At 34.3% G+C, this 24718-nt stretch overlaps 1 protein-coding gene across 1 annotated transcript; it reads left to right on the top strand.

Annotated features, from left to right (window-relative positions):
- The first annotated feature begins 5652 nt into the window (after positions 1-5652).
- LOC128168346 (translation initiation factor eIF-2B subunit gamma-like) lies at positions 5653-14255 on the top strand. Its single transcript, XM_052834582.1, has 12 exons — positions 5653-5800; positions 6116-6265; positions 6723-6877; positions 8785-8950; positions 9852-9957; positions 10342-10431; positions 10561-10685; positions 11803-11993; positions 12753-12830; positions 12947-13095; positions 13537-13640; positions 14144-14255. Exons 2-12 carry the CDS (start codon positions 6118-6120, stop codon positions 14185-14187), a joined length of 1356 nt encoding a protein of 451 aa, XP_052690542.1. The 5' UTR covers positions 5653-5800; positions 6116-6117; the 3' UTR covers positions 14188-14255.
- Positions 14256-24718: the final 10463 nt, after the last annotated feature.

Here is a 24718-nt window from a genome sequence, read left to right as displayed (position 1 = left end):
TTATGAGAATTGGTCTTCGCTCATAAAGATAAATCAGTTAATTTGTTCTCAGCAAGTCTGTGTGTATTTTGCAATATTTTAATCATGAAAGAGAATGCAAGTGTTTTGGAACCCAATGTCACATTCTCTTACATTAGTATTTAAGAATACTTTTCCCCCCAAAAGAATATGTGCTATATCGTATAATAAATACATGATAATAAATAAGTTGTCGTTGCCAGTTTTTTCCATGCTAGCTCAATAAATAGGAAAATGTAAAGTCATGTACCACGTGACCAGTGCATAATGTTTCACAATATGTACAGGGAGAAAACGGAGCATGTTTTATAAACAAAATGATGATAAAAAAGAGTTATCCAAAAATGCCTGTGCAAATTTACAGCAAAATATAGGAATGACACAGAAAGAATACATGTAGATATAGAGGTTAGTATATTCCGCAGTGAGATAGATAACCCTGGCTAAGTAACTTCTTTACTTCTTTAATCCGTCAGATGGTGTCCAATGCTGACATAAAGCTTACGAACACGTAACGGTAGTGCCAAGATTAGGGACACAGAGTAAGGGCCTATTTTGAAAAAAGTGTTACGAGAAAATAGAGTATGAGCAACGTTGTGGATGCATTGTCCACTGCAGCCATCAACTGATAGACTTGGAGTCAGGCTCTGTGATAGCCATTGTTGTTCACATGTTTTTACTCTGTCTCGAGTTTTTGCTTCTATCACTTTTTGTTTGATATTTCGATAATCATAAATACCTTTGTGATCAAACTACGTTCATCCACTAATATTAAAAATGTCTAGATTATCTGTTTTGAAAGCCCCCCCCCCCCCCCCCCACCGCTTTAGGTTTTAATACACACCCAAAAAATAGAAAGTGTACGGGGATTTTGCAATGCATCAGCCATTAATAAGCCCGGATGAAAACGTTGAAAAATTGCGCGAGGTATCCCGAATACTTCCGAATGGAGAAAACATTGGATGTAAGCATTTCCCATTATAAATAAATGATAATTTTTCAATGAAGATATCTTGGATATATTCCCTTTTATCGATTTCAACTGTATTTCTTTCACAGGTATGCGTATTTTTATTAAAAATCATCAAAAAGTGATGGAAGTAATAACTTGGGACAGACTATAGATCCATAGTGGTCAACATTACACGCCCCTAGACGACGATGGTAATGATTATGACGATATGATGCAACTACAACAAAACAACACCCGTTTAAATTGTTTGATATTGGACAAAATAATTTTTTTAAAGATTTTTACTTGCAGGGGCTGGATCATTGTTACCATTTTAAGACCTTATTGATATACATAAAGAGCTCTGTATCAAGATTAGGGAAAATAATGAAATTCAAAGCTAAGTTATTTTGAATGTTCTTTACTAAATGATAGGTTATAGCTGGAAAACAAAATATTAAATATTAAAGGAGATATGATAAGTAATTTGATGATCGATCTACCCAGCCTACATCCTTAAATCTTTCATTTCATTGAAATTCAACAACAATGTTTAAAAACAATACTATCAGTTTTCAAAAACCCTGTGAAACCATCAGTTCAACTTGGCACAGCAATTGTGAAACCCTGCTCCTAACATATGAAACAAATTTATTGTAATACTAAATCAAAAAAATACAAAAGGAACGAGGTCCTATATGTCAATTATATGTTCAAAAGCGTGAAAATTGGTTTCCAATATATACCGGTATTCAGCGGTATCAACATTTTGCCGCGATAAATAAAACCCGGGATTCAGGAAACCTACAATAAAAGTTCCAGACGGAGTCCCTTGTGAAGTGAAGTACAGGTGTGTCACACTCTGTCGTATATAGATATAAAAGACAAAGTGAGCCCGCTGAAACTGCTTCCATCGATCTAAACTCTATTGTATCTTGTCAGTAGGTTGAGGTGCACGCCTTGATTGTACATTTACACACAATTTAACAATGGCTGACGGAACAAAATTTCAATTTAACTTTTCTTGTTTTTCGTCTTCAAGCCTTTTTTCTTCTTAAAACTAGTTTTTTCCCTTTTCCAATTATTATTTAAAAATCATACGTTCTGTACTAAGAAGAAGATAATAAGAAAAAATTGTTCTCAATGATATCGTTTTTTATCTCCTAGTGGGGATGTTTTGACAAGAGTTAGGTATGAATTAATACCATTATAGTTACAGAAACTATTAAACATTATGTATCTTACGATCCTAGAAAAAAACATATTGAATCCTGTATATCTGAGAAGGATAGGGTTAATGAATTCAAGTGAACAGAAATCTAATTTAAGATGTTCGGTTCTTTTTGCCATTCCAAACCAAACAGTTTTGCATTATCTGGTTTCTTGGTCCGTTTTCAGTACAACGTCCTACAGTTTACTGTGACTTCTGATTTGTAAAGGGTCTAGCCACACAACACAAAAACAACGACTTCGTACTCACGGAGATCTGATGACGTCAGAAGGATCCCCCTCTCTTGGTTCCACGTGTATATTGGTGTGCATGGACTGTCAAAGCTGGTCTTGCCGAAATATTTACGTGTATTCTCAAGCAATAACAGCTTTAAAGTGATATTTACCCAAGAATACTCGCCAGTAGCTCGGCTCTGGGTGGCTGGACTGTGTTTGACTGATGGTGGCGGGGACCCACACACGGTCTGGGCCTGGCGCGTGGTGCCTCGTGCTGATGAAGAATGATGGCGGTTTGCTGTCGATCACGGCGGTCCTAAGTGTCGTCTGCTGTGTCGGTGAGCAGGGTGTGGCCTGGTGTGGAGTCTGCGCTCTCTCATTCTCCGACAGCTTATTGGAAATGAATGAAACAGAACGCCAGCTTTCTGATGTATTGTTCCCAATAACAATCATCGTGAATTGTAATACGATACCCGACTTTCCATATCCTCCGATATTACCTATACCAGGAGGACAAATCACACAGTGACTTAATACCCCGATTACTGAGGGCTAGGCCGAGTTTTTTCTAGAATTTCTTGTCGAGTGTCGCATGTCTTGAAGTAAAGAAGATTACGACCAAGACTTACACTGTGCTGTTTTACTTCAGCTCATAAAATGTGCTATCAATTACAATATTTTGGAACCCTATGGCATCCGTCACCTGACGCACGTGTGCGCGAGCGATGACATACCCTGGTTAGTTAGGGTCCCTGTCCAACGTTTACTCCTCAGATTTCACTTCTCCCTCAGAAATTCTTTTACGGGTAATTGTACATTTAATGAGATAGTTAAGGATGTAGTTATAGGTATTGATCTTCCGATGTGGCCAAATAAAAAAAAGAAGACAGTCCTACGCTTGTAACCAAACGCCACGTTGAAAAAAAAAAATAAAACACGACGTCTCGCGCTCAAAAAAAAAAAACCTCGATCACGTGCATCAAACAACAGACGACTAAATATGTTCTAGATATTATCTAAATAAACTATTATATTGTGTTATATTTACAACATAACTTATCATCAATTTTTTTTTTTTTTTTTTTTGGGGGGGGGGGGGCTTTTTAATACCGGTATAATAAAATATTCATGTTTTTTTTTAAAATAAAATAGTCATGGTGTGTATGAAATACTATAGTATCCATGTTGTATACAAAATAGTCATAATGTATATTTTATTTGTTACAATAATTATATCAGAAAGGTTACCAGTGATTCTCCATTTAAACTTCGTCTAAATAATTGTTTTCTAGAGTTAGGGGTCAAATGACTTGTAAATGTTTTTCTTTCAGAGTTCTTTAAGAGTTCATAAAATGAGTGTTTTAAACATATAGCGACGAGATTGAATTGGTCATATTTCTTCTTATATAGTTATGAACCGAATTATAATGTTTTTAAACGATTTTGTTTTTATGGAAACAGTTTAATGAAAAGCATTAAAATAATTCATTTTTCTAAATAAATACATATCATTAAAGCATATAAATTATACAGTTTTTGTAACATGGCACTAGCTCTCTCTCTCTCTCTCTCTCTCTCTCTCTCTCTCTCTCTCTCTCTCTCTCTCTCTCTCTCTCTCTCTCTCTCTCTCTCTCATCACAAATGGAGGATCATGTGAGTGAAGTTGTCCATAAACACAAAGGATTAAATGGTTTGTTCAATATTAAGATTTTTTTCCTGTAAATCTCAATCACGGTTTTATCAATTAAATTAAAAAAAAATATTAAACACTTTCTTAAGTATTCCATACTTAATCTACCGTCTCCTTTTTTTTTAGGAAAAAGTAAATGATTTTTTTTCCTTTACCCTTTTTTTTTAGTAAATATAAAAGAAAATAATGAACTACAGTGTAGTAGGACACCAAACTCATTAAAGACCAATAATGAATGAGGATTGAGTATAACGGGGAGATCCTTGAGTTCAATTCCCCCGTCTCAGGTAACTCTCCAGTTCTAGAGCTGTTAGCTTCCATTCAGTTTCCATTGATTTTGGCGTCAGGTAGAGGATGAACGCAGCCTGGGAATGGCTTGCTTAGCTGAGACAAGGCTATCGAGCCACAATGCCGAGACTCAGTCGACGGGAGAATTCCAATTTACGAAGCCTTGTCACCCGATATTAATTCATGACTCTACCTCTGTCATCTGCAATCGGTGGCGAATTATTAAAACACGACTTCTACCGGGTTTTTTTTACCCGCTGATTTGAGATGGTGAAAGTTGTGTTATCTCAATAATGGTTACGAGAGAGAGAGAGAGAGAGAGAGAGAGAGAGAGAGAGAGAGAGAGAGAGAGAGAGAGAGAGAGAGAGATTGTCTAAAAGTTAATTGGAAAAGCAATTTGTAATGCATCATATACTCAGCTGATAAAGACTTAAATATTGTAAAATTTAGAGTCTTTGGGTACATACAAACGGATAGGGTGCTGAAACTGACACTGAATATGCATATTATCATACAATGTGTTTAATTTAATTTATAGTGAAATCTCTTTAGGACTTTAGGAGAACAACATGCATGCGAACATTTACTGTGTGCATTATGTCTTCGTCTTAAGAAGCTTCATTGGTTGAAAGTATCTTATAGGTAGGTGTATGTGCGTGTAAAAGTAAGTGGAATTTTTATTATTTTTCAGTACTTATCATTTTTATTTTATTTATTTATTAGTTTATTTATTTGTTTTTATTTTTTACAGTTGTTTGGTCTTTTGAAAACTGAAGTAACTGAATTAATGCGCTCATTTTATACAATTTTAAAAAAAACCCATAATTTGAAAATAAAAGGAATATGTTTAGTTGTACTGATTATCTACAATGCAAAAAAAACTGCTCGTTGAATATTATTTTGTTATTTTCAGAAATATTGTTTTATTTAGAATTATTTACATCAATAAGAGAGATACTGAACGTGTTTTATTAGATATTATTATCAATCATTTATTAAGAGCAAATTAAACTCTGTGCTCAAGTACATGTAGTGTCAACTCAAGTTTCAACCAAACAAGTTTTTCTATCATATAAAAACATTTATGTATATATGAAATTGTTCTAAATAATAATGAACATGTGTCCTATTTTGAACAACGGGGAAATATGCCTCAGTAACAGTTTAACGATCTAAACATGCTTTAGGCAAATTAATAAAGTGTTGGTCTAGTACTCCACTCAAGATACAACAAAGACGAAGCGACGAGGAACGAATCAACAGCAGAACGACCTATTTGCTACCGACCACACCAAATTTCATCACATTTGTCTGAAAACGTGAATCTGTACTATTTGAAAGGCTGCTAACCCCATGTGTAACATTATACCAATTTATATGCCATAATCGGTCTGTTTTTACCGTAGGTAGGTGTATGCTAACTTTAAGCTATTGTGACTTTGGTTTAAAAAAGCTAGCAGTGTTCCATCATTGTACACACATATGGCAGATAGTGAGATACTTTTATTTATAGAAGCTCACTAGATTGATACAGTGGTCTTCTTTTTAAGTGACAAAACCACACATATGCGTAACTGTAGCGTATTTTAGATTTATTCCTTTTCAAACATTGGTAGAGAGAAACAAAATAAAGCAGACTCAGACACTCTAAGGAAGTCCTCTGCCCCATATCTACTCTGCCCTTTTGCTCGTTATTGTTCACCATTTCTTTTTGTTGTCAGACATGGAGTTTCAGCCCATTATTATGGCTGCCGGCCCGGGCAGTCGCTTGGCAGAACTGACATCAAAATGTCCGAAAGCAGCTTTGCTGATTGGAAATCGTCCAATGGTCTGGTACCCGATAAATATGCTGGAAAAGGCAGGGTTTGAAGGTTTGTATCAAATGATTTGATTGGAGCTCCCAAAACAGAGTATAAAACACTACTGTCATGCGATGTGATATTGGATCTTTTATTGTATCTAAACTGTCTATAATGGAGACTGTCTAACTTGATAATAAAAGCATGTAAACTTGTGGAAATAAAAGAAGCGTTGGGCAGCGTACAACCATTCAGGGCTTTCCAGTCCCTTAAATGGAAACAAATGTTTTGAAATTTCGCCCTCGAAGCAATTTAATATGTTTATATATATATTAATTAATGTTTATAGAAGCAGTAAAAGAGAATGATTTATTTGACCTTTTTGTACTAGAATCAATAATCATACTGGGAAATATATTATAATCATAAATCATATATAATCATAAAGAAATCTGTTGTACAGGCAATAATGATATAAAGAAATCTGTTTGACAGGTAAAGTCATATAGTCGAGAGAAATTTTTTGTAGAGGCAATTATTATCGTGGACATGGATGGCCAGGCAGAGATACAGAGGGTGCTCACCGAGTCATGTTCAGTGAAGCTTCACCTGGAATATGTTACCGTTTCAAACACTGACGATGGAACAGCTGATGTTCTTCGAGAAATTAAAAGCAAAATCAAGGTAGCAGGAAAACCCAATATGTGAATGCTCGGAAATCCAAGGATATTTATGTTTAGATTTTCTGTTTTTTATTTCTCCTTAAGGTAGTCCTATACTCGGCACTAAATGGGCTCAATCATTAAAAGCTAAGCTTTAAATGATAAATATACATTCTAGCAATACATATACAAAAGAAAATGTATATGTTTACATGCTAGTTTGTTTGTTAACACCTCTCAGACGGGTGTACCCCCTTGCGAAAATTATTGACAATTATGAATTTTGCCAGACGTCCGTTTTTCCTAAAAATAATTACCAATTTTGGGAAAATTAGAACTGAACATACAAAATAGAGTATAAATATTTATTTAAGCCATATCTCATCATAATTTTGAGCAAATTTTTGTAAGTAAGTCCGCTTTATGGACCTGATGTATCAAAATAGAATACAAAAAATGCATTGCTATTACGTGTTTGGTAAGTTTTTTTTACTATTTTATGGACTCAAACTTAAATTCATGGTGTTTATTCTAAAGATTGACATCTTAGAAAAAAGATTTGGTAAAATAAATTATATGTTGACGGATTACTTTTCACGCTGTAAGCTCTATACAAAGTAGATCCTGACGAAAAAATCCGTAAAAATCACATTTTGCTACGGTTTTCTGTCTAAATCTGTCAACAATGTTAGATATCATTTAAACATTAATTAATTGACGATTGATTAAATTGGAAATAGCTTCTGTCTCTAAATTTAAACTGGTTTTAGTAATTGAAAAAGAAAAATTCGCGGGGGGGGGGGGGGGGGGGATCAAAACAAAGAAGATATAAGCATACCTGAGATCCTGGTTAATCAGAAACTTCGTTTTTCATTTTACTTTAACAGAATCAAGTTTCTCAACATTAATCATTTCTATCTCTCATAGAATACATATATTACCGTTCTAATTGCTTATTATTGCCATTGTTTACAACAGCGATGTAGAGCAATATCAATGCCGGGAATCAAAAACGCTTTGTAAAAGTCGAACCAATATTGTAAAATCCGTATTATGACGTAGTACGATACTCGGACTACTTTAATTTTATAACAATGTTTTTGTTTAGAATGTTTAGTATGTGTAAAATAATACGCAATAAAGAAGTGTTTCTGGTTATTTAAACCATATTTCATAAATTGGAAAAAATGATAAACAAAATTTGTTTGCAAAACAAACTTAACATATAAGGGTACTGTGTCATTTCCTCCCTACTTAAGATTCAATTAATGTAGAGGCAGGTAAACCGTATAATTGCATTACAATTTTGACATTTGCTATTGAGAAAGGAAAGATTTCAACAACAAAAATTGCAACACTTGAGTGTCTGAGTGAAGTTTGTTGTGTTTACAATCGATGCATGATATGCGAGTTAATTAAAGAAAATCAATCAAGAGGCGCAACCAAACTGTTCCCTTCACTAAACACTCGCATAATGCTCTTTGATTTGATTTTTCATGCTCCAATAAAGAGTGTATTCAAATAATTATCTTTGAAAATAGACTGATTCTGCAGGTGTTTATAGGTAAAAGTCTATAACTTTTTAAAATAATTAAGTTGTATGGAAAATTATTTGATACTGAAGTAGCCAAAAAGTTGGATCAAGCAGCTTTAAAGATTTTAAGCAGTTCGGAATAATCTAAATCATATATTACCGTAAGTAATGCATTTACTTACCACTAGCATTTTGTAAAGTTATGTATGGTCTTATTTATTTCTTAATATGAATAGATACAAATGTATACAATATGTGATTGAATATTTTTTATATCTGTACCCAAGTCTGATATGCATGTATATATGACAAGAAAATTTGGTTTTTCCATTTTGTATATTTAAAGTTTAGCTCTCTTTGTAATCATTTAACTGATATTTTCATTATATTTCCAGACAGATTTGCTGATCATCCCATGTGACCTAATCACAGACATTTCCCTCCACAACATAGCCAATCTCCACCGTACCCATGATGCCTCACTGACCATGCTTCTCTCGTCCCTTCCCTCCCAGTTCTATGAGTCTGTTGCCCCAGGGGCTCGCTCAAAGAAACCATTAGGTAAGACAGAGTGAAACATCCAGAGAAAGCAGGGTCCCTCTGAAAAAATGCTCTCTTGTACATTATGAAGGTGTTGGGCTATTCTCAACAGTCTTCTAGCTATAATGCAGATTTTACTTCTGCACTACCATCTAAATAAACCAAAGAAATTAGTATCAAAAGATTCAAAAGATTTTATTTTATCTATTGAACTGAATTATGCACATAATAAACACAACTTTGTCTTCCAGATTATTGAGAATTCATCACAAAAGCATAAGTTTGCTTAATCTATGATATGTTGAATCATTAAAAAATGGCAAATTCAGTCAAAATGACCATAATAAAAGACAGGTTTATCACTTAAATTTTTTTTAATAAAATATTTTGACTTTGTTCCAAAAAAATTTAAAAAGCAGCAACACAACATCAACTAAGCAATGTTGAATTAAAAGTTCCTGTAAAAAAGAAAAAAATAATATGAACAGCCATAGTAAAGTTGTATGAAACTGTATGAAATTACATTTTAACTCTTGTGATTGGCATAAAAAGATATCTATAGCTGACAAAGTAAACGTGATGTCGCAGCGTTATAGAAAAGTCAGCAGATATCGAAATGTCAGCAGATCACCATGACATTGGTTTGTTTGTAAACAACCACACCATAATCTTGATTCATAAAGGGAAATGAAATAAATTAAAAAATACATTTGAATATATTTAGATTAAGCTACATGATTCATAATTCATTTATTTTTTCTCATTCTGATACATGTATTATCATATATGGCAATTTATGCAGAAATTTTATAATGTCATTATTCCAGAAAATGTTAACTTGGCGCCTCTTTAGTCGTTCAGGCCTTTGATTACAATATGTTTGTACAAACTAATTGTGTTGTTTTCATCTCTTGTTCTTTAGAGAAGGACTTTTTCGGGTTTGATGAGAAAAGGGAGAGAATTCTATTTACACAATCAGAAGCTGATGTTGCTGAGAATATCAGTGTTAAAAAATCTATCTTTAAAAAGTAAGCTGTGTTTTATACCATTTGTCGAATGATTAATAGTTTACATTAAAAAAAAATCTTAACTTTGTTTGTTTCAAAATTCCAATAGTTTGATTTGGGTAATTTTTTGTGTAAAGTTTTAGCTGTACTTTCTATGATAGACATCCATGTATAAAGTTTAAACTGTGTTTTCTATGATAGACATCAATTGTGTAAAGTTTAAACTGTGTTTTTTATGATAGACATCAATTGTGTAAAGTTTTAGCCGTACTTTCTATGATAGACATCCATGTATAAAGTTTAAACTGTGTTTTCTATGATAGACATCAATTGTGTAAAGTTTAAACTGTGTTTTCTATGATAGACATCAATTGTGAAAAGTTTTAGCTGTACTTTATATGATAGACATCCATACATGTGTGTCAAGTCTGGACTCACAGACTGCCATCTCTACCTGATGAAAAAGTGGGTTGTGGATTACCTAGTTGAAAATGAGTATGTCAACTAACCATAAAACTTTATAAGTAATTAACGTCAATACATTCTTTTCCATAAAAAATCCTTTGTTTCTTTACTTTTCTGCAATGATGAAATACCAAATTTTACATTCATTTACAAATATAGGTCTTTAGCATACATAAGAACAGAATTAGTTCCACACCTGGTCAGAAAACAATTCAGCAAGACCAAGGTCAAGGACAGGCTCCCTCAAACAAACCAGTCTGTGATATCAGAGAATCAGAAAATGGGTAGGTACCAAATCAGTCTGATATCAGAGTATCAGAAAATGGGTAGGTACCACATCAGTCTGTGATATCAGAGTATCAGAAAATGGGTAGGTACCAAAATAGTTTGTGATATCAGAGAATTAAAAAATGGGTAAGTACCAAAATAGTCTGTGATATCAGAGAATTAAAAAAAGGGTAGGTACCAAACAAGTCTAGTATGTTATCAGAGAATCAAAAAATGGGTAAGTACGAAAACAGTCTGTGATATCAGAAAATGGGTAGGTACCACATCAGTCTGTGATATCAGAGTATCAGAAAATGGGTAGGTACCAAAATAGTTTGTGATATCAGAGAATTAAAAAAAAGGGTTGGTACCAAACCAGTCAGATATCTAAAATAAATGAATAGATATGTAAGCTAATGAGGTACATGAATTATTTAATCAGAAATTGGGTAGTTATCAAAACATTTGTATTTTTATTTTTCAAAGTAAATATTAAGCTAATTGCTTCGATAGATATAAACAACTTGTAAATGTTTAGAAATTGATATACATTGTATCAACCTTAAAGTGAGAGCAGTTGGAACAGGGTATCCTTAATGGGGTTCCAATATGATATAAAAGATTATTTCATTTTAATTAAAGTCAGGTTCTTATGTCATCAGCTATATCATAGAGCTAAGTCCATGATTTTTTCAAGAGCTATCGATAAAACTGATCGCACTTAAATAACCCAATATACTATTCCATCTACCACAAAAAGAGTAATTACTTAATCAATGAAAAAAATGATCAAAAATGTGGATAGAGCATTGTGGGTAATCTTTTATATAGGACTAGATGATGAAGTTTTACAAGAGCACAAAGGATCTAGAAATGATGTCATAATTTTGTTTCTTAACACAGAATTTTTGACGATTTTATTGCATCTGTGACATTACTTTTGGATCAAACCTTGTATATAGGAAATTTTAAGTTTTTAAGATAAAATATTTTATTAGATAAAGTTTATTGCCTTAAATACAATATTGCAAATTTTAAGCTAAATCTGATGGGTACTTTGTGGATTCTGTCTCCTTTATAACTTTTTTATTAAATTCTTTCTTTCACAAACAAGACCTGTTCTGTTTTTTGCAGACATACTCAAGTTTTCTACTGAAGATGAGTATGCTGCGGATATTCGTGACATGTCATCATGGAATGATCATCATGGAGACATGGCAGACTGTTACCATGGTGACAAAATTCGTTGTTATGGTTATATTCAAGAGGGAGGTTTGTGTTTAAGAACAAACACAGTCTCATCCTACAGTGAAGCTAATCGACAGGTTAGTTTACTTTTATAACCGGCTTTTCCTATATTCAGACACATCAGCTTAACCCTCTTCTGGATCAATTACATATTTGTAAAATGCATCAGTTCAGAGGCATTTATGGGTTCAAGCTTTTGCCATAAAGTTGTACACTATAATTTTCTAATAAATTTGTCCCACCATGCACCTAAGTAGTCAATTGAGCTCTCAGTTTCAGGTTGCAGGCATTTTTAACTCTGATTTGATTTGAACATATTTTATTGTATTTGTATTCAGATACCCTAGATTTAGTTTTGTTCAAATCATGATCATAGGGATTGGGTGGGACCACAATTGGGGTAAATATTTTACAAGGAATTTGTTAGGGAAATCTTTAAAAAATGTTCTTCTCCACAACCATTGGCCAAAACAGTTGGAGCCTATGTGGAAACAGGTAGTCTAGATTCAAATTTGTTCAAATTTTGATCCCTGGGGGTAGTAAAAAAATATTACAGCTTTGAAAATTGAACTTTCTATATATTCATATAAAGCTTTCCTTCTAAATGAGATTACTTAAGTCTTCTGTTGTACAGAAAAGATGCCAGCTCTAATATTCATTCCAGTGTTTTGTTTAATACTTATAGTGGTTCTCTGGTTGATGAGAATTGCATGATTTCACAGATACAGACTTTCTTCATTCTGTTGTACAGAAAGAATGCCAGCATTAATATTTATTTTGATGTCTTGCTTTATAGTGGTTTCCTCTGGTTGATGAGAATTGTTTTATTTTTACAGATACAGAAGATATTCACCCACACAGGGATTGAGACCCCTCACCTTCACCCCTCCGTTGTCCTACAGAAAAAATCACAGGTAGGTCTAGCATGGATCTCGAAAGGGGACCGTGTACATGTACTGTTAGAAATGACCAAATCATGTTTTGTTAACATCAGACAGATTCAAAACTAACTCATTCTTACATTCACAAGGTTGGTGCAGATTGTGTTGTTGCTGAAGGAACGGAGATTGGAGAAAAAGTGTCCATAAAACGTTCAGTGATTGGACGAAATTGTAAAATTGGAGACCACGTACAAATTGTTAACTCCACCTTGCTGGATAATGTCATTGTTGAGGATGGGTGAGTCAATTTACGAAAACTTCTTCACCAAAACCCCCACCCAACCACTTCTCTCACTCTAACCCCGAATAAACCTTAAAAACATTAGAAGTCCAAAAGGATTAGATAATTCTGGAAGCATCTTGAAATGTTACGAAAGATATCTTATTTCATATTTTGAACAAATGTACAAAAAATGTACACTTGCTTATCCATATTGGTTGATTGATAAGTATTTGTGAATATACATTTATATACAATGTAGACTGTATCGCTGATAAAAAATAATCATTGGAAAATTACAAGTGTTGAGGGTACAATGATATTTCAAGGGTTTCACATTGTCTCTGCTTCAATAAGAAGATCTACACTCAACATTAAACAGTGTGATGTGTATCCAATCCTTATCCAAGTCCAGGCCACTTGATCTTACCTTGACACAGTTTTTAAATTATGTTACAGGTGTGATATAAAGGGAAGCATCATCAGCAGGAAGAGTGTCATCCACCAAAAATGTGAAATCACCAACTGTCTGGTGGGGCCTGGTCAACAACTCAACACAATGGGTAAGTTACAATAAGACTGGTCAACAACTCAACACAATGGGTAAGTGACAGTAAGACTGGTCAACAACTCAACACAATGGGTACTTGGCTAATCGAGGTCATTTCCATTTTAAAGAGGGTTTACATAGGTTTTGCCTGTTACCGAATCCATTTGAATTCTCAATAAAATATGTTTAAATTGTCATTTTTATTTAAACTGGTCCTATCCAACAAGCACTGGTTAGTTCTTAGGTGTCTTCGTTGGCCATGTTTTTTTTTTCAATCCACTCCATTTCCCTTTTATGTGAGTGGTATATAATTTGGCTGGGGAAACTGTCAACAGGTGACAATTTGACTCACTGCTTCAATTTTTCTTTCTTATTACATGTACTGTTATTAATGATAAGCTGAGGAAACGGTACATGTTTGATTTTTTGTTTGCTTGTTTGTTGTTTTTTTTATTCCCAATCATCCTTTTATAAAATCACAAATAAAACAATTTTCATACCTTTTCTTTATTTCAGGTAAATACAAGGATGAAATGATTGTTTATACAGTGGACATTTGAGGAAAATACACGTTCATTGTAAAACAGGATAAATTTTTAAGCATACAAATAAAATTGTATTGATTTACCGTCTTATTTTTTTGTGTGTTTATCACATATAATCTAGTCTTGCTTGCTAATGAACATGCCAAATGCAACTTGATAAGTAGCCTGCTAAATTTAGTGGCTTAACTCTCTATGGTTGACATTTTGTATAATAAAAAAGTGAATTGTCAATAAATAAAAAAGTACAAGTAGCATCAATTAAACAATAAATGCTTTCTTTGGTGATTTATGCTGGATATGAATGTGGCGACATTGCAGAAAAAATACATAGCTCTTGTAGCGGGGTTATGTAAAAAAAAATTCTGCAATGATCGCTTCCTTCTAACCCGCATGAATCATCAAGATAGCATTTTATTGTTTATATTTACATTTCTCTTTTAACTTATTATTAAACTGATAATAAAAAGTAAGTAAAATTCACTGAATTACTGTTAATGTTCATCAGTACTTTAGCCGAAAGGAACAGCCAAATTGTCTACTGTGAGACTGAGTTTGACATCATCATGATTAATTCGTACAGTCCGTGATTTTCCTTGGGTCGCTCTAAGGTTTCGATGAACGGGCCGTTTTGATTTCAGTCTGGTGGTTGCTATAGAGCTATTAATTAACTATAATTTAAGTCTCCGTAAGAAATCGAGGGATTCATACTCGGTAATTGCAAACATTTTGATATTAGAAAAATAAAACTTAAGGTGACCGACTTAAGTTTTCAGTGCGCATGTTTTAGCGCAGTCTAGTAAAATGAAGTGTATTTATACCTTTTAAGATTTTTGCGGTATAATTTATGAAATAGAACACAATGAAAGTACAGATAAAATATTTCAAGTTTTTAAGGAAAATTTTATTTCTTAAACGATTTGCCGTTGTTCGGTAGGTAAGCGTTGCCATTGTGCTTTTATAATTTTATGTTAAAATGAAGCTTTATATGAGTAGGTTATAAGAAATAAATACAAGCAGTGTAATAATACGCCATCAGAAATAAATACAAGCTTTGTAGGAGTCCGTTATAAGAAATAAATACAAGAAAAAGTATAAAGTTACAACTTGGAAAATTTACACATGGAATTATGCAATCATCAGGGTTATTTTTCTTAATATATTACAAGTCTGCATTTGTAATGCTCGATATATATGACAAAGTTTGATGCATGTTTTTAAAAACCAGATAGTAGAATTTATATATTTTTTTTTTACATCTAAGATAAGATATGTTATTACGAGTCACATTTTATACCTTGAGGAAAGTCGCTCGTGTAGTATTTTAAAATCTGCTTCGAAGTGTGGAAAATGACAGTTTTCTATATATTTGTATAGTAAATGTACCTATTGAGGTGGCCCCTAAAAAAACAAGACGGTAGATTTTCTTTGAAACTTGGTAAAGTACTACAGTTGGTGTGTATTACATATAGTTGAAAAAAAGACGAGTCTTGCTACTTTAGTTTTTACGGAAAAACTAAATCGGCATCCTCAGAAAAATTGTGAAACCTTCATTCTCTTATCAATTTTTACACTTCAAACTACCACAGAGATTAGCAGTATGTACATTTGTTGGCGGGTACTCTTGTTAGCTAGTTTATGACACATGCTTAAAATGTGGCCGTGACTAGCAAGCGGAGGCTGCCACTTAGAAATATCAAGGTGTGATAGAAATGATTTCGTATTTTAAATAAAGTATGGTACACGTTATTTACGGATTCTTGTGGTTAAAGGACGCGCTGCGGATTCTTGGCGTTTTATTGTAAAGCCAGAAACGAGACTTTAATACAATGATGGCCGCGAAGCTCTGTTCATACTTAAAGCTGAAATATATTATCAAAAGGAATTGTCCGCTATGTCTCTTTCCTCTTTGCTATCCCAACATCCCCCGTGTAACCAACCGACTTCTTAAAGAGGTATGGTCACGATTTTTGTCAGACTTTATTTTGTCTGTCATTTGGTTTTATTTTGACTGTATGCCAACATGGTGATGTCAATAAACTGAATTGAATTGAATGTTTACAGTGATTTAGTAATGTAGTTTTCTCAGTAAAAAAAAATGTTTTTAACTTCAAAATACACATGATTGTAATGAGCATATTATTTCATCCTGAATTTAATATCATTAATGTCACAGAAAGCACGACAGGTATATCGTATGAATATGTCTTTAATGAAAACAGTAAAATAAACAAATGCGTTGTAAGTAGGTACGACAACAAAAAACATTGATTTTAATATTATTCATAAGTGATTGAATAAAAGACATGCCAAAACATCTTGTTTTAAAGATAAACGTAATCAAAACCCACTGACCAATTTTCCTTCACAATCTAAGCCACATGGCTTTAACTGTCTCCAATTTACAGGCAACTTGGTCAGATATATCAAAAGGTACAAAATAATATCTGTAATTAATAAAATTGCGTTAAATTATGCAACATTTTATATTTTATACGACTAACCGGTTACTGATTCTGTAACTTATCACCGTCTTTCCCGCCGATTAGGTGCTTAGAGACTGCCATCCCTACAGTACTTTTTGTAACCTTCCACTGTGCCTTTTGCTCCTGTCTTACTAATACTTTTCCTGCTGACATTTAGAAATCAACAAATTCAAGCGTATACTAATTTTAAGCTCACCGATACGAAGTCAAGGAGAGCTTATGCTATACCCTCGGCGTCGGCGGTGGCGTCGGCGTCGGCGTCCGGACCTGGTTAAAGTTTTTGTTGCAGGTCCTGTATCTAAGCTATTACTTGTCCTGTCTTCACCAAACTTGCATGGATTATGCATCTGGACCTACTTATGGACTTGAAAGACTTGGATGCTGAATCTGGGTCCTAAATTTCAGATGCTGGAGGAGGTTAAGGTTGTTGGACCAGGTTAAAGTTTTTGTTGCAGGTGCCCTTTGATAGCAATATCTTAGTTACTGCTGGTCCGTACTTCACCAAACTTGCATGGATGGTGTGTCTTATGATACTGATGCACCAGACAGGTTTGAGTGCTGAATCTGAGCTATAGGTTGCGGATGCTGGAGGAGGTTAAGGTTTTTGGAGCAGGTTAAAGTTTTTGTTGCAGGTGCCCATTGATAGCAATATCTAAGTTACTACTGGTCCTAACTTCACCAAACTTGTATGGATGGTGCGTCTTATGATACTGATGCACCTGACAAGCTTGAATGCTGAATCTGAGCAATAGGTTTCGGATGCTGGAGGAGGTTAAGGTTTTAAAAGCTGGTTAAATAAAGTTTTTGAAACAGGTGCCCTCTGATGATGATATCTTAGTTATTACTTGTCCTTACTTCACCAGACTTCCATGGATGGTGTGTCTTATGATACTGATGCACCTGACAGGCTTGAATGCTGAGTGTGAGCCATAGGTTTCGGATGCTGGATAAAGTTAAGTTTTTTGGAACAGGTCACAAGTTTGATAGTACTATTTCAAACTTGCATAGTTGATTTAACTGTAATATGAATGAATCGCAGAGGTAACTTCAGATGCAGAGCTTGATCTCCATTATCAAGGATGCTAAAAAATAAATCTTAGTTATTACAGGTCCTAACTTCACCAAACTTGAATGTATGGTGTGTCTTATGATACAGATGCACCTGACAGGCATGGATGCTGAATCTGAGCTATATGTTGCGGATGGTGTAGGAAGTAAAGGTTTTAATTGCTAGTGCCCTCTGATGATGATATCTTAGTTATTACTGGTCCAAACTTCACCAAACTTGCATGGATGATGCGTCTTATGATACCAATGCACCTGATGGGCTTGAATGCTGAATCTCAGCCATAGGTTTCGGATGCTGGATGAGGTTTAGTTTTTTGGAACAGGTCACATGTTTTATAGATGAAAGCTTGCATAGTTGATTTAACTTTATTATAAATTAAACGCAGAGGTTGCTTCAGATGCAGAGCCTGATCTCCATTATCAAGGATGCTAAAGAAATCTCCTACCTCACTCAAACCAGCTTGATAGATAGATGTGTTTGTTGATAAATGATATAACATGATTCCTATGATATTGTATGATATGAAACAATATTGTTTGATATGAACAATATGATATCATATGTTATATTATAAAAAGTTATACGATATGATATGATATTGTATCAATTGTTTTGATATTTTATGATATGATATTGTATCATGATATTGTTATGTATAGTATTGTATATTATGATACAATATTGTATAATATTATATTGTATTTTTAATTTATTATTTTATCACATGGTACAATTACATAAGATATTGCAAAATATTATATTGTATCCTATGATACAATATTGTATATTCTATAATATTGTATCATACAATATTGTATAATATGATATTGGTTTCAGTAATATAGAATTACATCACATGAAATTGTATTATATTATATTGTAATATTATATAATATTGTATCATACGATATTGTATGATATGATATTGGTTTATATAATATATTATGATATCACATGAAATTGTATTATATGATATTATATAAATAGTGCCTGTTTGGGAGGGTAACAGTTGAAATTGACACCCCGAGAAAACCATTGTCAACCGACGCGAAGCGGAGGTTGACAATGGTTTTCGAGGGGTGTCAATTTCAACTGTTATCCTCCCAAACATGCACTATTTATTTTGTTATACTGAATGTCTTTTTTAAAATTCCTAAGAAAATTTTACTGTTTTTAAATAGGAATAACGTGAATTCTACAGCGAACCGTACGCGCATAATTTTCGCGCATGTAACATTTTTTAATGTTACCCGTTGCCAAGTGCGTTGCTAACGCTGAGGGTAATATAAAATATTATTAACTGCGTCTTAACCAATCGGATTTCAGTATTTAACATGAAAGTATAACAAAACTTAATATGCTTAAAATGTGTGCATTGATGACGAAACACTTATCCTGAGGCATGGTCTTTAAATGTTTGCCAAACTAGAAAACACTATCCTTTTTAAGTCCAGTAACAAACTCTTCATATGATAATAAAAAATTTTTTACATTTGTTATTAATTAAATTCTACATGCTCTGATTTACTATTTTATTTTCTTTCTTTGTTTTTGTTAGCAACATTTAATGCTTAAATGTATTGCATGTAAGCATTCACTGGCGTTGGGTTGACTGAACCAGATCCTGTATTCTCCTCTGTGTTACAGTTTGTATTTTGTGTAATGGATAATGTGTAAATGACTGAAGGTATGAATATAGAGCCGAACAGAGGTTCCCTGAGATTTGTTGACAGATCCCTAGGATCTCCCAGGAGATGTCTCTGAATAAATCATGTACATACTGTCCCCGATCATGGTGGAGTAGGTCCTGTAGCTCATCTAGAGCTGCTTGTGATAGTGTTGTATCAATGTGTCTGTAACACAAGAACTCTAGGAAGTGTAGCATCACAAACACTGGGATATATATATATATATATATATATATATATATATATATATATATATATATATATATATATATATATATATATATATATATATATATATATCGTACCTCCTATTATAACCAGATTGTTGTTCGGGTATTAGTTCATTAATATAACAGATTTTGTTGTGAAGTTTAATATCCCTAGCTACAGCCTGCCTCATCTTTGTAGACCAGGACTGTCCCCCTACAGCCTCAGTATACCTCTCTCTGTCTACATGTTCCCTATACATTAAATAGGGCTGTGATAACTTGACTTTTGTCATCTCTACAAAAGATAGGGCTTTTCTGACTCTGAGTGTCTTGCAATAATACAGGCAATATACAACATATCAGAAACAAACCCTAACCTGGCTGCTAATTTCAGCATGTGACAGGACGTTTTGTCTGCAATATACATCTGTTTGTTGACAGTGTTCATGTTGTGCAATAGAAAAGCAGTGTTCTGAAGAATACTGTAAACTAAAAACTTGATTCTGTGTCAAGGGCAGACTTATCAACCATTCTATTGACTGTAGGGAATAAAAACAGCGATATAAGTCTGGTTTCTCTATAAAATCATTGCAAATAATCTCCTGGAAAAGTTCTAAATCATAATCCACATCAGTCTGGGCTAGTCTTTCGTATGTACAAACAGAAAGTCTAGGATTGTACAGGACATCAGTGATGTAGGACCTGAAAGAGGAACTCTGTAACAGAGAGGCCAGACCTTTCTTGTACAATTCATGTAACTGTACGAACAATCTGTTTTGTGCTGAGCCATGGAGACCTTTTTTAAAAAATAGGTTGTTTTGTGGAATAAAAAAGTTTGGACAGATTCCCTTATACACCCATTTAAGGAGGAGTTTAAAGCAGACCCAGAAACTGGCCAGGAGATTATGTGGACACCAATGGATTAGAATGTTTTGTTGAATCACCCAGAAAACTGTTGTTTTCTTATGATAGGAACACAAAAGTTTATCGGTATCTTCTAATTGTGGATTTATGACTTCTTTTAAGAAAAGTTTTAACAAGCCGTAAGTTAAAAACTGAATGTGGTTCATTGCCGCCACACAATTATACTCTGCCTGAGAAAATGAAACCTCCATTCATCCTTTTCGTGTTATATTCAAATCCTGCTATACTCTGTCCCGGGTTTTTGCTTTCACCACTTTTCGCTTGATATTTCGATAATAATAAATACCTTTATGTTCAAACTTCGTTCATCCACTAATATTAAAAAATGTCCAGATTATCTGTTTTGAAACGCCCCCTCTACCGCTTCAGGTTTCAATACACATCCCCAAATCGAAAGTCTACGGAGATTTTGCATTACATCAGCCATTAATAAGCCCGGATGATAACGTTGAAAAATTGCGCGAGGTGTCCCGAGTACTTCCGAATGGAGAAAAGATGTAAATATATCCCATTATAAATCTCCGTAAGGAATTTGTTTTCGTTCCTGTAAACTTTTATGAGTGAAAAGGGATAATTTGTCAATGAATTTATTTTGGATATTTTCCATTTCGTTGATTTCAACTGTACTTTGTTCACAGGTATGTGTATTTTTATTAAAAATCATCAAAAAGTGATGGAAGCAATAACTTGGGACAGACTATAGATTACCACTACCACAGGGCCCATGTACAGTAGAATTAGAAACTGCTGCAGAACAACCTATCTCTCTCCACATAGAACTAGATATGTAGACTCTGTCATTCATTCTGACACATGCTGACTTGACGTCACTGTATCTTGCTGGTGTAAGTAACTGAAGTAGAGTGAATCCTGGTGGACTCTCAGAACTGTCAGAGAGAATCAAGGTTGTATTGGGTGTGTTGTAATACTCAAACTGAAACATGTCCATGATCACTCGGTGGTTTTTTGGCCATAGCATAACGTCAATATCTGATCCCTCCAGTCTAAATCCTTCTCTTCTACTTCCACTCAACATCTGAATAAATTCATCATAAGGTACTGATCGTCCTCTCACCCTATCCAAGATGTCCCTTGTCTCCCTCCTGATGGCCACCTGTTGTGAGGTCCCTATGATCTGACACAGTACCACAAACACTGACTCTGACATGTGTTCCATTCCTTCACACCTGCCATTATTAACATATATGGACTATATTTTATATATTTATGTCATTATAGTTTTCTTTTTAGATATGAAATGTTATTACTTAGTTGTTTCGGGGCAAAATTGAAATGTCACACTTACATATATATGATGAAAAGTATAACAATATTGGCAGTTGAACTTTTTTCTGAAGTAAAACTTTTAATGTCATTGTGTTGTAATGTTAGGTCACAGAGAAAATGGCTGGCATATTTACTTTTTATTTTTAATTTTTGTGTTCTTTAAGCGCCTGTGTTTCTTATTACGTATATCTTTCACTGAACAATGTGATTTTATAAAAGACTCTAAATTATTTTAAAAGTTAAATTAAGCTTATCAAAAGAAGAGTTCCCATGATTTGTGTTAAATTTTATGGTATTAAACAAATAACAATAATTTACGTATTAGATATAAATCAATACTTACATTACTGGTGGAAAAGACTCCATTTTGAAAGTTAATTGCAACAATTATGGAAATTCTTATTCTAATTTTAGATCTAGAATTTATTTTGCATGTACCTGAGGATTTTGTATACTTTCATTTTGTGCCAATATCTACTTTATTCAGCTGTTCAGCTTTATTCTATAGAGTTAGAGATTTAATTCATTCTTCTTATGCAAAGAAACACATGCTTGTAGTTTATTTTTCATAAAACTTATGAATTAATTTTGATTTTTAACCTGCTTGTCATTCCTAATCAAAATTATGATATGAGAGAGAGAGAGAGAGAGAGAGAGAGAGAGAGAGAGAGAGAGAGAGAGAGAGAGAGAGAGAGAGAGAGAGAGAGAGAGAGAGAGAGAGAGAGAGAGAGAGAGAGAGAGAGAGGGGAGAGAGAGAGAGAGAGAGAGAGAGAGAGAGAGAGAGAGAGAGAGAGAGAGAGAGAGAGAGTCCTGACCAAAGGTGTCTGATTTCACATTTTTTGAAAACTTGCTTGTTTATTTTTACCATGCATTCAGTTTGCCCGGCTGGCTGCAATAATATTATGTCATAGCAATCTGTATTGCTGGACAAATGCATTGATTATGAAGTAGAAAACGTAAACATGAATGTAAATTGGTTCTCTAATTATGATTCTGTGGAAAGATAATTTGATTGGACATTGGAACATCTTGTTACAATGGCTTGTATGGGGCGTATTATCGTCGATCCATACTCCGATCTACTTCTCCATAAAATAAGTTTTATCATACAGGTGTGTTGTATGATAGTGAATTGTGTAAAGCTGTGTGATTGTGACAGCCAGGTGTGGTTTATGATAGTGAGTTGCGTGAAGTTATGTGATGGTGTCAGCCAGGTGTGTTGTATGATAATGAGTTGTGTAAAGCTGTGTCTGAGTGTGTGATGGTGACGGCCAAGTGTATGATCGTGAGTTGTGTAAAGTTATGTGATGATGACAGCCAGGTGTGTTGTATGATCGTGAGTTGTGTAAAGTTATGTGATGATGACAGCCAGGTGTGTTGTATGATCGTGAGTTGTGTAAAGTTATGTGATGGTGACAGCCAGGTGTGTTGTATGATCGTGAGTTGTGTAAAGTTATGTGATGATGACAGCCAGGTGTGTTGTATGATAGTGAGTTGTGTAAAGTTATGTGATGGTGACAGCTAGGTGTGTTGTATGATAGGGAGTTGTGTAAAGTTATGTGATGATGACAGCCAGGTGTGTTGTATGATCGTGAGTTGTGTAAAGTTATGTGATGATGACAGCCAGGTGTGTTGTATGATCGTGAGTTGTGTAAAGTTATGTGATGGTGACGGCCAGGTGTGTTGTATGATAGTGAGTTGTGTAAAGTTATGTGATGGGAACAGCCAGGTGTGTTGTATGATAGTGAGTTGTGTAAAGTTATGTGATGGGAACAGCCAGGTGTGTTGTATGATAGTGAGTTGTGTAAAGTTATGTGATGGTAACAGCCAGGTGTGTTGTATGATCGTGAGTTGTGTAAAGTTATGTGATGGGAACAGCCAGGTGTGTTGTATGATAGTGAGCTGTGTAAAGTTATGTGATGGTGACAGCTAGGTGTGTTGTATGATAGTGAGTTGTGTGAAGTTATGTGATGGTGACAGCCAGGTGTGTTGTATGATAGTGAGTTGTGTAAAGTTATGTGATGGGAACAGCCAGGTGTGTTGTATGATAGTGAGCTGTGTAAAGTTATGTGATGGTGACGGCCAGGTGTGTTGTATGATAGTGAGTTGTGTAAAGTTATGTGATGGTGACAGCCAGGTGTGTTGTATGATAGTGAGTTGTGTAAAGTTATGTGATGGTGACAGCCAGGTGTGTTGTATGATAGTGAGTTGTGTAAAGTTATGTGATGGGAACAGCCAGGTGTGTTGTATGATAGTGAGCTGTGTAAAGTTATGTGATGGTGACGGCCAGGTGTGTTGTATGATAGTGAGTTGTGTAAAGTTATGTGATGGTGACAGCCAGGTGTGTTGTATGATAGTGAGTTGTGTAAAGTTATGTGATGGGAACAGCCAGGTGTGTTGTATGATAGTGAGCTGTGTAAAGTTATGTGATGGTGACAGCCAGGTGTGTTGTATGATAGTGAGTTGTGTAAAGTTATGTGATGGGAACAGCCAGGTGTGTTGTATGATAGTGAGTTGTGTAAAGTTATGTGATGGGAACAGCCAGGTGTGTTGTATGATAGTGAGTTGTGTAAAGTTATGTGATGGTAACAGCCAGGTGTGTTGTATGATCGTGAGTTGTGTAAAGTTATGTGATGGGAACAGCCAGGTGTGTTGTATGATAGTGAGCTGTGTAAAGTTATGTGATGGTGACAGCTAGGTGTGTTGTATGATAGTGAGTTGTGTGAAGTTATGTGATGGTGACAGCCAGGTGTGTTGTATGATAGTGAGTTGTGTAAAGTTATGTGATGGTGACAGCCAGGTGTGTTGTATGATAGTGAGTTGTGTAAAGTTATGTGATGGGAACAGCCAGGTGTGTTGTATGATAGTGAGCTGTGTAAAGTTATG

The sequence above is a fragment of the Crassostrea angulata genome, chromosome 10, assembly GCF_025612915.1.
Source record: "Crassostrea angulata isolate pt1a10 chromosome 10, ASM2561291v2, whole genome shotgun sequence".
Classification (NCBI taxonomy): domain Eukaryota; kingdom Metazoa; phylum Mollusca; class Bivalvia; order Ostreida; family Ostreidae; genus Magallana; species Magallana angulata.
This window is presented reverse-complemented; position numbering and strand designations above follow the sequence as displayed.